This window comes from Lepisosteus platostomus, chromosome 9 (genome assembly GCF_059453375.1).
Source record: "Lepisosteus platostomus isolate fLepPlt1 chromosome 9, fLepPlt1.hap1, whole genome shotgun sequence".
Lineage (NCBI taxonomy): Eukaryota > Metazoa > Chordata > Actinopteri > Semionotiformes > Lepisosteidae > Lepisosteus > Lepisosteus platostomus.
Genome location: NC_142619.1, coordinates 43,505,686 through 43,518,259, shown reverse-complemented (window position 1 = coordinate 43,518,259; position 12,574 = coordinate 43,505,686). Strand labels below are relative to the sequence as shown.

Genomic DNA, 12,574 nt, shown 5'->3' with positions numbered 1-12,574 from the left:
CTCTATGATTATCTGCATCAAAGTTATATAACCTCTTATATATCTAATTTTAGAACAAACGAAACGTTTATAGATAATATACATAAAAACGTTTTTTTACCCCTTTTCACCATTTGAACATGCAATATTAGTTAATGAACTAAAACCGCTACCTCACTTACTCAGGAAAGAATAAACTGTAAATTATCCTGGTCATTTGTTATCGTGCCAGGCCTAACTTTGTACAGTCTAGTAGTTTTTTGTTTTATTTTATTTGTCCAACCTGCCAAAGTTGACATAAAATGCACTTGTAGGTGTCATTTTGACCACAGTTTGATAGCGGCGGTATTAACGCTCACAGCCAATGAGTACTCAATCTAGCATTGTAATATGGCGTATCCATGTTTCTTTGTGAGGTTAGCCACAATCACATGACTGTTTCCATGGCAGCGCAAAACAATTGTTCTGGTAAACTGCAGGTAACAGAATTGCCAATGTTTCGGGAGGCTCACATTTACACATTTAAGGTAAATAAAACGAAAAAGCAAATTTATGCTGTCAAACTAGAGGTTTTATCGTGAATATCTACACAGAGGGTTCTGGAAATGTAATTTTATGAATAAGATACAGTACAGTTACTGTGCTATAGAACATGCGAGATTATTATTTAAAAAAGTTATGTTAAATAAAAATTATTTTAACTTTGTTTACAAGATTTATCTGACAGTTTGACACAAAGCAAAATATTTGTGGTATAATTCATATTTGTCTTTTACTAGGTGGTAGTTAATATAAATTGGCAGCTACCTGTATAGAATCATTGATCTTATTTTGTATATTTTACGTAGTGTTACTGTAAATATAAATGTTTTTTTTTTAATTCCTTCAAGTGAGTATGTCTGACCAAAAGACCGAAATTCCCGATCCCAAAGATGAAGGAGAAGTTCACAGTACTGAAGCAGATCAAGTTGTCACGGAAGACGAAACACCACCCACAGAGCCTGCTGTTGTGACTTCAGCGGCAGAGGAAGGGACAGCAGACCAGGCTCAGCCATCCGAGGCAGCCGATCAAGGTCTTCTGTCGGCGTTCGTGCCCGATGACATGCTCTCAGAAGAGACAGGTCCTGACCAGGTTGTGCAGAGTGTGGATCATGGCCACCCGGTTCCTTCAGCTCCCGCAGAGACTGATGCTCAGATGGGGCCGGTCGCTGCCGAGGATATGGATTCGACAGATGCAGTGGCAGAAGAGGTTGTGCAAAAGAAGGAAACATCTTCGTCTCCGGCCGTAGAGAACACTACCGTAACAGGTCCAGTCAAACAGACACTTGGTTTCCATTGCTACGATAATCCCCGTTATCACGTGTTTAGGTTTATTGTGTGCACTGCTCTGCATCTGTGTGAGACGTGGGGCCCGCGTCCTGCAGTGCAATCAAGCGTAATCTCCTATCCAATGAAAATGTATGTCTGACTGACAAAACGCAGTGCAGAGGCTACAAAAAGGCAATGTTGCGACTTGGAAAGATCTCGTTTTGAGATCAAGTAGGGCAGGAGTTCACAATCCTTGTCCTGGAGGCCCACTGGCCTTCTGGGTTTCATTCCCAGATGAGTTTAATTACTTAATTGAAGTCTTAATTGAACAAAGAAATTACTTTTCTGAAAATATTTTCATTTTTTTCTACTAGAATGTTTGGGATTTTATTTGATTTAGGAAATGCAGTAGTTAAAAGGCAACCTTACACCTGATTTAGAGCTGAAAACAGTTCAAATTCATCAAGTCATTAAGGGCTCAATTGTATAACTGAGAACTTGGCTGGAACAAAAACCAGCAGTTCATGTGGTCATCCGTGAGTAATACTGTTTTAGAATATAAAAAATAATATCTTGTGCTTGTACCGTTTGTGAAGAATTTTACCTGGTCAGGTATTCTGCCCATGTTTTCATTCTGGTTTTAGGATCTCAATCCGGATTAGTTGTCCCTGAAGTCCCAGTTTGATGGCTGTGGGTTCAAATTCCAGGAGGAAGGGCGCTGTTGTTGTCTCTTTCTGGTTCACTCAGATTAGTTCAGTAAATGCCCTTTTGTATAAACAGAACTTGTTGTACTGTCATCATTGTAAATGAGAAGATGTTCATAATAGATGTGTGCATTTAAATAAGGGGTTAATAATAAAATGTCTGCTAATAAAATAGATGAGCTTTTTGACTGAAGAGTAAATATTAAATATAATTATTAATGAAAGAAAGGAAATTAGGGTATTGTTTGATCTCATAATTTGCAGAACTGACTGCATCTCTGAGTAGTCTAGATGAGCTTGTTTTTTTTGCATGGAATCCATTAAACAGACTGTCAGAATCTTGTATCTCTCAGCTGCTATTATCTGGTCCCATACAGGCTATGCTTTCTGTCTGTCTTCATTTACTGTTGTTGCTTCTTAAATTGGAACCGATATTTCTTTTAGGATTATGTACATCCATTTTAAATTGTATTAACTGTGTTATTTTTCAATGTACATATTATTATAAAAGCAACTTTGATAAAGACAATTTATAAGCTGTTGCCAGCATGTTGCAAGTTAATACAGCAAGATATTTTTACATTTTGTTTACATATTGTTTTTTTTCCCTTTCAGTTAAAATCATGCTCCTTCCAGATGGTCATATGATGACCATGGCATTTGCAATAGGCCTTACAGCTGGAGACCTGAAGGAACACTTTGCTACAGAGCTTAAAATGCCAACCAGTGCATTACAGGTTTCATTCAATGGTGAGATTTCCTTTTAAAAAACGTTTCCACAATTAGTTTATATTTTCTGTAAGCATTTTATATTATATGACTATTTTGTGAAAGAATGGACACTTGCTGGGGCTGTGTGTTTTACAGGTAATAATTTAATTTTCTTGACCTGATTTTGAACAATGGATAAAAACACAAGAAAAGATATGAACAAGAGGAAAGCATCTAACTTATCTGGTTTTTACTATTTAAAGGATTTTATTCAGCAGTTTTTTTTAAAGAAGTGTAACAGGCTTCTTAGTCCTTTCTGTTTAATCCTAAAAATATTGCTTCCTCATGATAAGGGTATTTTTTTGTTATAGTTTATGTTCCTGCTACCTGAACGTAACACTGCACTTGACTATATTAAATTTACAGGCATTTAATCAATCAGGTCTTTTTAAAACCCCTTTCCCACATTTACAGTGCTTGCTAATGCTCCTATTTTGTTATCATTGTACATTTTACTAGTTCTCTAAATATAACAGAATCTAAATCACTGTCATTAATGACAAATAACAGTGGTTCCAATACAGATCCCTTATTCATTTCTGTCACCATTTCATCTCATAGGAAAAGCTGTTGAAGATTCTAAGACACTTATAGATCTTGGTGTACAGCCTCATGGCACTATCCAGTTAGAAATGTCTTCCTCTGACCCTGAAAACTACCCCATCAAGCCACTTAAGCCACAGCAGGAGTACAACATGCCAGATGTCATAACTGTCGGGGTTCAGAAAGGTAAAATGCACTGGTATTTACTACAATCTCATTTCATTTCATTCAGTACCATAATGATTCTTTCTTGCAGCAATATTTTAATATACACTGTTATGCAGAAGTCTAAGTCATTTGACACAGTCAAAAAGGTATAAAATATGTGTTTTATGAGCATCACCAATTTGATCAAAGTCTCCACTAGTGTTCTATATTATTGGAACAATACATCTTCATTTTTGTGAGAGGAAACTAAGCTGTTCCTATAACCATCTTTAATTTGTATTGATCAAATCTTCAACATGAATACATGAATATCCAATTTGAAGGGTTGTAGTCATTAATCCATTGTTTTTATTCATTAAATATAATGAATGTATTATCAGAACATGTTCAGGATGGCTAATTTTTAAGGAACGATTGCCATTTAAAAGAGATAAAGAAAGAAAAACTGAGTTAAGAGAGTGTTAGGAATTAGTAGTGAACACCCTATGCAGAACAATCTGAGGTCCGAAAGCCGTAGGTAAACTAGCCGGTGCAAAAGTACAATAACCAGAGGCAGAGCTGTAATCTGTAAAGATTAGCCGAGAGTCAAAACCAGAACGAGAGCAAAAGTACCAAAACCGAAACCAGGAGAGGTAGACAGAGAACAAACCAGGTTCAGGAAGTCAAAAACCAAGTAGTAAATAACAATGAGACTGGGAGTAGTTCTAGCCAGGACAGCCCTTATACTGAGCACCGGGAGGAGTGTGAAGCAGCATTAAATAGGCTGGGGGAAAGGGCTAATTGGGAACTGTACTGGAATGTGAGGTGGAATGCTGATTCCCCTGGGGGCATGGCGTAACAGAGAGTTGGGCACTGCAACATATCTGATTCTCGCAAAGTGGTATGTCTAAATCAAATGATAGTAAAAATATGATTTCTTTTTACAGAAGAGGATACATATCATTATGTAGTGGTTGAGATTGAAAGGGCTACACACCGTAAACCTTTTCTTGGCGGATATCGGCATAAATTAACAGGGACAGAATTTCATCATGCTGCAGTGCAAACATTGCCCAAAAAAAGGCCGGACAGAAATGTTGAACAGTATTGCAGGGACACACAGGTATGGATGTTAATATTACAATAATCAGAGAATACCTCTTATAAATTTATTAGAAAAAATATTTGTTTTAGGGTGTTACATCAATCTGTTATTCACGTCAATCAATAACTCGGGTTACTGGAAATATTTTTTCTGTAAAATGATTTGACTGTGGTGGTTGCTGGTGGTAAAATTAATCAATATGAAGTTTATGCTTATGTTCGCAACAGGAGTGAATTGTCAAACTATGTGTTATAAATTGATTTTTCTGTATTTATGTTCCTGAATATATAGACAGTTGTTCAAAAAAGTCAATGCCAGCAGGCCACTAACTCAACATCTACGCAAATGACCAAAATAGGCTGTTATGTGTCCAATGCGAAGGACAAGCTACTGATACCCAAAACATATGTGACAGCAGAAGAATATCATGCTAAAAGGCTCAAAGCAGTAAGTGACTTTTATCATTGTTTTTGGGAAATATATGTACAGTATAATGCATTAGTATATATGCTCTCAGACTCTTAGATATACAGGGAATAATTGCTAATAATAGGATGGAATTTAAATGAATTGAAGACTGTGTACTATTGTGAAAATGTGATTTAAACTGACAAAAACAAACTCAGTGCTGTAACATTATGTTAAATACATGTATTCTACTAATCTATAATGCTTCCCTTCTCTTGTGTAAAAATAATGGTAATATTGATTCTGCATACATTTTTATTTTATGGGTTCAGATTTGTCAATATTGAACTTTTATTGCTATTTCACTAACTAATATCAAAATTGCACAAATCTCTCTTTAGGAAAGTCTGGTGCACAGGTCTAGGCTTTTTTAATAACATCTATTTGCTGTTTCATTAAATTACATTTTGTGTCAATTATTGGATTTGAGGCATAGTACAGCTGATAAACATAACACTGAACAGCAAATACAATCATATGTGTTCTGTGGAGGTGATAGTCATCCAGGCTTACACCAGACGCTGGCAAGCCAAAAGACTGACGGAGCAGCTGAGACAAGAGAGACAGCGCAGACTGGATTGGATGAAGCAGGAGGAAATAAGAAAGAGGAATGAAAAGGAAGACAGAATAAAGAGAGAGTTTGAACGAAGGATGAATCCTCAAACCAAAGAAGATTTTGATCTGTTGTATCATGCTCTTGAAAGTAAGTGAAGTATTTAAAAAGATTCATGATTGCCTTATTTTAAAAATGAATTGTGTGAGTTGCACACAATTCAATTTTATGTCGTGACTGAAGTATATAAAACAGTGTCAATTGTTTATTTGTTTGGTTGTATTTTACTTAAATGAATGCTGGTTTTAGTAAAATGTATCAAATGTGTTTTTTTCTGTATGAGTTCATGTTAAATAATATTAAATACTGTTCAGTTCAGTTTCTCATTATTTAACCATAAAGTAAAATGGCTCTATAGACATTAACTTACTTAATTTTAATCTTTTGTGCTAATAAGCAAGTGTGTGACTATCGCTGAGATATTAAAGTATTTAATCTTTTAGTTCATACAGGAACTTGTATTGGTTGATAAATGATAGTGATGTACCAGTACAAAAATCATAAGCTTGTCTGCGTTTACAGTGCCTATAAAAAGTCTATACACCCTTTCTAAAATAAGACATTTTGTGGCTTAACAGCCTGAAATCAAGACATTTACTCAAAATTTATTTTACTTTTATTTACACATTGTAATGCCCAACCTCCAAGTTAAAAACACATACTGGGACACTCTGAAAAGTGTTTATTATAAATGATAAGCTAGAAAAATGGGTTGGATGTGTACACATCCCTGAGTTAGTACTGTACGTGGAGGAAGCACCTTTTTTACCATTATTGCTGTTTGGATGGTTCTGAATCAATATAGCACATTTAGATTTGCCCATTTTTTCCTGTCAGAAATGTTCAATTTTCAAGTTGATGGACTGCAGCCTTCAAGGTATTTCATAGATTTTCAGTTGGATTGAGGTCAAGGCTCTGACGGGGTCACTCGAGGACATATATTGTACCTTTTTGTTCTTTAGTAACTCCACTGTTGCTTTGGCTTTGTTGCTTGTCTGTTGCCTTGGCTCATTGTCACTCAGATTTGTGAACTTCTGTCCTAATTTCATCTTTCTTGCAGAAGGCAGCAGGTTTTTTTCAAGGACTTTTCTGTACTTTGCTACATTAATTTCCCCTTCTCTCCTGATAAGTGTCCCAGTCCCTGCAGATGGGGAAACATCCCAGGAGCGTGATGCTGTAATTTCCATTCTTCACAGCTGTGATAGTGTTCTTTAGGTGATGTTTTGTGTTGGATTTGCGCCATTACCTTGCATTTAGGTGAAAAAGTTCCATTTTAGTTTTTTGTCAGACCAAAAAACATTTTGCCACATTTGCAGTACACAATTTTTTTCCCCAGTAGTGTCTTCTTTCTTGTCCTCCTGCCATACAGCCAAATCTGTGAAGTACTTGGGATATTTTTTTGACCAGTTTTGACCATTAAAGCCTGTACAGTAGCTCAAGGTTGCCATTGGCCTCATGGTATCCTCTCCGATGAGTCTCCTTGTTTGGTCATTCACTTTAGATGGCAAGTCCTGATCTAGGTGCCATACACCTTCCACTTCTGAGTAATTGCCTTGATCATGCTCCAAGGGATATTTAAAGCCTTTTTGACATCTGTTTTTATATCAATCTCTTGCTCTGTGCCTTTCCACAACTTTATCCCATTTGATGGCTCCATGTTGCCCTTAGTTGACTTAGTTATTTTGAGATGCACTACTCAGCAGAGGAGACCTTCAGGGACAGTTGATTTTATTCTAAAATCATCAGAATCGCTACACTTGAACACAGGTGAAGGCTAATTAACTTGATGTGTGATTTGGAAGGCAATTGGTTACACCTAATTTAAATTGCTTTTACTTATCCAACAGATTTTTCTAAGTTTTCATTTGTAATTATATGTCATAGTGCTCGAGCATTTGTTTTTTACTTGAAGGTTCAGTGTTACAGTGTGTAAATAAAGATAAAATAAATTGTGTTACTTTGAAAGGTGTGTGGACGTTCTATAGGCACTGTATGTGTATGAGTGTGTTCAAGCAGTATATATTATAGCATATATTATTGTCAGGCAATAATATAAAAACAATATTTTCTTTGCTTCTTTTGAGAATGGAGACAAGAGGAGATTGACCATATTAACTCTACCCTCACTGGACCTGAGCGGAAAGCAGCACTCTGTGCACTGCTGGAACAAGAGACCCAGCTAATTGCTTCTATTGGGAGACACAGGCTGGTTGCAGGTGAAGAAAACCTTAAGAAGTCAGTTACAGCATTTTTAGAAAAGGTCAGTTTGCATCCATTGCAAATATCACTCCATCCAGAATGGGAACATACAGTAGCAGATATTCTGAGCTCATTAATTTGTTTTGTTGTGATGAAGTCTGAATTTCTTTTATATGTTCTATTAATCATCTATCCTAAATTGATAGCTGTTTTTGAATACACTAAACAAATCAAGCAAAAAGTCAATACATTATTTGATAAATTAGAAAAATACTCATCATTTTTTTTACAAAACCATTTTCCACTGGAATGAAATTACACCTGCTTTCCTTTTTGCATCACATGTAGTCTTCTCCAGTAAATGGCTGTAAAAGACAAAAATAATTTTTGAAAGAAAATGTGAAAAAAATAATTTTATTTAATACCAATTGTGCAACCAAACACTTTTTTTTGTTTTTAACATACATACATATATATATTTAAATAAAGCATTATAACTCTGATTAAGAGAGAATTTCAATAATATGTTTTATGAATCTTTAATAGCACCCTTGGTCTAAATTGCAGACATGTTAGGAAAGGTTAGTGCTTCTTTGTGCCTTTCTACAGGGGTTGAAGGGGGTTTCTCCCAGTATTGCCAGAACTAGTTGGGTTTTCAAAAGAGAATGAAAATATTCACTTTTAGAACTTTTGATGTTACAAAAATAATTTATATATAATGTTCCTATTTTCAGTAGATATCCATTGAAACTATATATAAGCCTTAAGGTTATTTACTGTAAGTGATACAGTATACAGTTTTCAATGGAAAAAGGAGACCTGCTTCTCAAAAACTACATGCACGTTTCTCTGTAATGCAAGTATGACATAAATATGACAAAATCTGAGACAGGGCTGTTTGATGCATCTATCATGTTTTCTTATGCTAGATTTCTCTTTTCCTTTTAGTGTGCTGAACCAAAGAAGTGGAAAGCATTTGATGGAAAAATCACTGAAATGGATACACAATACACAATCAGAGCTAGAGAGCTACGGGATATTTATGCCAGTATAAACATGAAGTATCTAAGTCAAGATGAAAGACTTGATGTCCTTTTAACCTTGAAACATACTGTGAAGGTAGTTTTTATTTTATATTCAAGCATTACAAAATAAATTCATTTGATATACCAAGGCCCTAACGATGGTCTTTTCTTTTTCTGGTTTGTGATAGGAGCATGACTGTAAGTTGACTCAAGATATTGTGGAGTTGATTGACAGAGAGGCTGATCTTATGATGAGAGGAATTAAGGAAAGCAATTTGGAGGGGCTCAGAAAGAGGATTTCTACCCTTTTCCTTCAGTATATTAAAACACCAACATTTAACCCTGAGGTTACAAGGTTACTTAAGGTAAATATACCAGCTTCATGCATTTGCCATATCCTACTCCAAGGTTTCTTTCACTAGGTGAACAATGTTATATTGAAAGATCGTCTTTGTTTGGTGCTTTGTTTCATGTTACTTAACTTTCTCTATCACTTTATTTTTTCCTTCTTTAGGTTCCACAAGACCCAGCACAATTACGCAAAAATATCTACTTCTGTCCAGGATGTAGAAGCTACCTGCCTTCTACTGATTTCTCTCTAACACTGAACTCCCGTTCAGTAGGCAGGTGCCGAAAATGCAGCAAGCTGGATAATGAGGCACGGCGGCGAGAAGACTTATCTAAATACAAGAACATTCTTAAGCATCTTAGAAAGAGTGAAGCTGAGCACAACGAAGATGCAAAGATTGCTTTCTTATTGCAGGTATTCACTCCAGTTTTTTTAACATTTATATAATTTTTTGTTCTGATGGAAAATTCTTCTATAAAATATAGTTTTGCATACTTCAATATACTGTAACTATTAAAAACTAAAATGATAGGGATTTTCTTCTACTGACATACTGTGCACTCTACAATCTGCCAGTATGGTTATGCCTTTTATTTTGAAATTCTAACTGCCAGACAACCATAGTTTTTGGTATTTTTAAAATTCCTATTTTTAATTTGTAATGCACTAAAATACCGATATATGACAAACATTTCTGTAATTATATTATATATCCCATTCATAGGCTTCTGTGCACTAAATGCTATAGTGTACATGCTAATGCTACAGTACGTAGCTTTGTATGAAATGTGACTGGATAGTAAAGTAACAGGACTCATCCAGACTGTGGTGTATGTTACACAAGATCAGGAATAGCCTTTGGACACAGATTCTCACTCCAAGTCCTGGGCCATGGGTACATCTGTTTTTTTAATTTGCCCGAGCTCTTAATGATTCCAGTGAATCAGTTTTCCTTAACTGATCTTAATTCAGTGTTTCTAAGTCTTCAGTCATTGAGAAGTCTGAATTCTCTATAAATCATGAATAGACGTGACTCTCCAGGACTATGAATGGGGATCACTGACTTGGGAGATGTCACCAGATTTGTACTAATATGAGAAAAACCCTGATAAGACAAACAGAAAATTGTGACATTCAGGCATATCAATACAGCATGATACCAATGGGACTCATTTATTTGACATAATAGTATGCTTTTAGGAATTGAAGTCATTAAATGTTGGTAACTAGCAATAAGGGAGGGGATCCCTGTTTTCTAAGAAACCAGGCAAGAAGGAGCTTGATTAGAGTTTACTGTGCTGGGAAGAAGACATGGTAAACCTACAATAAGGTGACACAATAGGAAAAATCAAATTTTAGAAATGGGTCATTTTATTAGGCGATAATGTGCTCACATAAAGCACTGAAGAATAAAATTATAATCTTGTAATTGATTCTTCATAATAAAAATACTTTTTCTCAACCCCATTCAAGGGTACTCAAAAACTGAATTTCAAAGCACAAAATATGTAATGAATTTTTAATTTCTTGGTTTGCAGCAGCTGTTGAAGTATGCATTGTCTGTTTTGGTTGTATTTATAACTATATCTTGTTAATTTCATCTAGAATTTGTCATGCTGATGTAATTGTTTGCAGCTATTAACATGAAAACTGTGAGCCCAGTAAACCTGTTTTTGCTTGAATTATTATTAAATGTTGATATATAATATTGTGCATCACCTTACAGTGTATATATAGTGTGCATGTAGTATATACTACCAAGCAAATTTGTATTCTCATTGTAGGAAAAAGATCTACAGTATTTGGTGGATGTTATATGGGGCGCCCAATCACCACTTAGTGCATGGGATGACTTGCATGATCTTGTCATCGTGCGCTGGGACAGGTTCTCTGAATGGTCTCCATGGAACTGTATTCTGTTAACAAAGGAAGAAGCAGCTGCTCATGTAAAACTGGACAATACTGAGCAGGTGGGGGTAATTTCTGTTTCGTGTTTAATGATGATACAATTTTCTTCTGGAAAAAAATCTAATACCAAAACAAAAAGATCACTATCAGCTGTAGTTATGGCACTGTGATGTTGCTGTAATTCTTTGACTTATCCTTACACTGAAAATAAAAATTTAATATGAGGTATTGTATTTAAATCCTGAGTTGTTCAAACCGCAGCATTTCTTGTGTTGTTTCTCTAACACTATTTATTGCATTCTGCCAGCAGGTGGCATTCTATGCTTAGATGTTGTAAACAATAATAACAAATTGAATTCCTTTAAATTCCTTTGAAACTGTAGTTTCCAGTTCATTCGTCTAAACTTTTTTCCTTATAGAAGGCAATTCTCCATTCTCCCTTTTTTTCAAGTGTGTGACTCTTAAATAAATGTTTGGTTTACAGACTAGAATGATTTTCCTCTTTCCAAATGATCAGTTTAAATTTAAAATATATTTCCTTATATAACTATGAAATTAGTTTTTTTAAGAAAATATTCTTTTTTGAATTGCAACCCAACTCCTGAAATGATTATTACTCTAGTTTACAGTCGCAAGCATAAGAAATCTCCTACGGTATAAATAAACTGTAACTAAATTATTTAGTATCACTAAGATGGAAATTCCTATTTTACAATGATACTCTTTTACTTTAACTCTTACTCATGACTGTTCAGGATTCTCCTACTTTGACTTTTTTTTTCTCTTTTGACAGGCCTACGGGATTGTATTTATTCGTAAGATCAAGCACAAGCACACTTTGGCAAAAAAATATTTTGCTCAAGTTCCAGCAATGGCACAGTTCTTACATACTTATAACTCTCAATCTGCATCCCAGGATGACCTTTTAATAACAAAACCTATTTCAACTGAAACGCAATCATGATTTATTTTTTAAATGAAAACTTGATGTGGTTTTGAATTGCAAGAAGCCTTTTTATTATTAAAGAATTTACTGAATCTAGAATAAACAAAATATTGTGTTTTCATTTATTTCTGGGGGTCCTTGAAAAAAAATGTTGTACAGTAGAGTTATTATGCTGATTATTCTTATTTTCCAGTTTAATTTCAAACAATATTGCACAAAGAATGCATTAAAAACCTTTTTTCCAAACAATGGACTATTTTTTATCTTATGTCTTCCAGCTACAAGCTGGAAAAAAATGGTGTGATGGTATAGCACAGTCACAGCATAGCAGCAGCCTTAATTGTTTAAAAAAAAAAACTTCTTTAGCTCCATCATTCCCTTAACAAAACTGTTCTTACTTCAGGTTTGTCTCACAGGTTCAGACAATCTCTGCCTCTTAATGGCAGTCAGTCCCTCTGAAAGCTTTCACAAAGCTGTTCTATCTACAGGCTCATTGGTCTTCAAGGTTC

At 35.0% G+C, this 12,574-nt stretch overlaps 1 protein-coding gene across 1 annotated transcript; it reads left to right on the top strand.

The window, feature by feature from the left end:
* Positions 1-383: 383 nt before the first annotated feature.
* On the top strand, positions 384-12,173 carry iqub (IQ motif and ubiquitin domain containing). The gene is made up of 13 exons (XM_088645131.1): positions 384-506; positions 870-1,286; positions 2,607-2,741; positions 3,324-3,491; positions 4,400-4,575; positions 4,849-5,004; positions 5,518-5,728; positions 7,723-7,898; positions 8,786-8,956; positions 9,051-9,227; positions 9,377-9,625; positions 10,996-11,181; positions 11,913-12,173. The coding sequence occupies exons 2-13, from the start codon at positions 875-877 to the stop codon at positions 12,081-12,083; spliced, it is 2,388 nt and encodes a 795-aa protein (XP_088501257.1). The 5' UTR covers positions 384-506; positions 870-874; the 3' UTR covers positions 12,084-12,173.
* Positions 12,174-12,574: the final 401 nt, after the last annotated feature.

Coding starts and splice junctions, on each gene's coding strand:
- iqub (XM_088645131.1), top strand. CDS start 875: ATGTCTGACCAAAAGACCGAAATTCCCGATCCCAAAGATGAAGGAGAA. Junction 1,287..2,606: donor AGAGAACACTACCGTAACAG/GTCCAGTCAAAC, acceptor TTTCCCTTTCAG/TTAAAATCATGCTCCTTCCA. Junction 5,729..7,722: donor GTTGTATCATGCTCTTGAAA/GTAAGTGAAGTA, acceptor GCTTCTTTTGAG/AATGGAGACAAGAGGAGATT.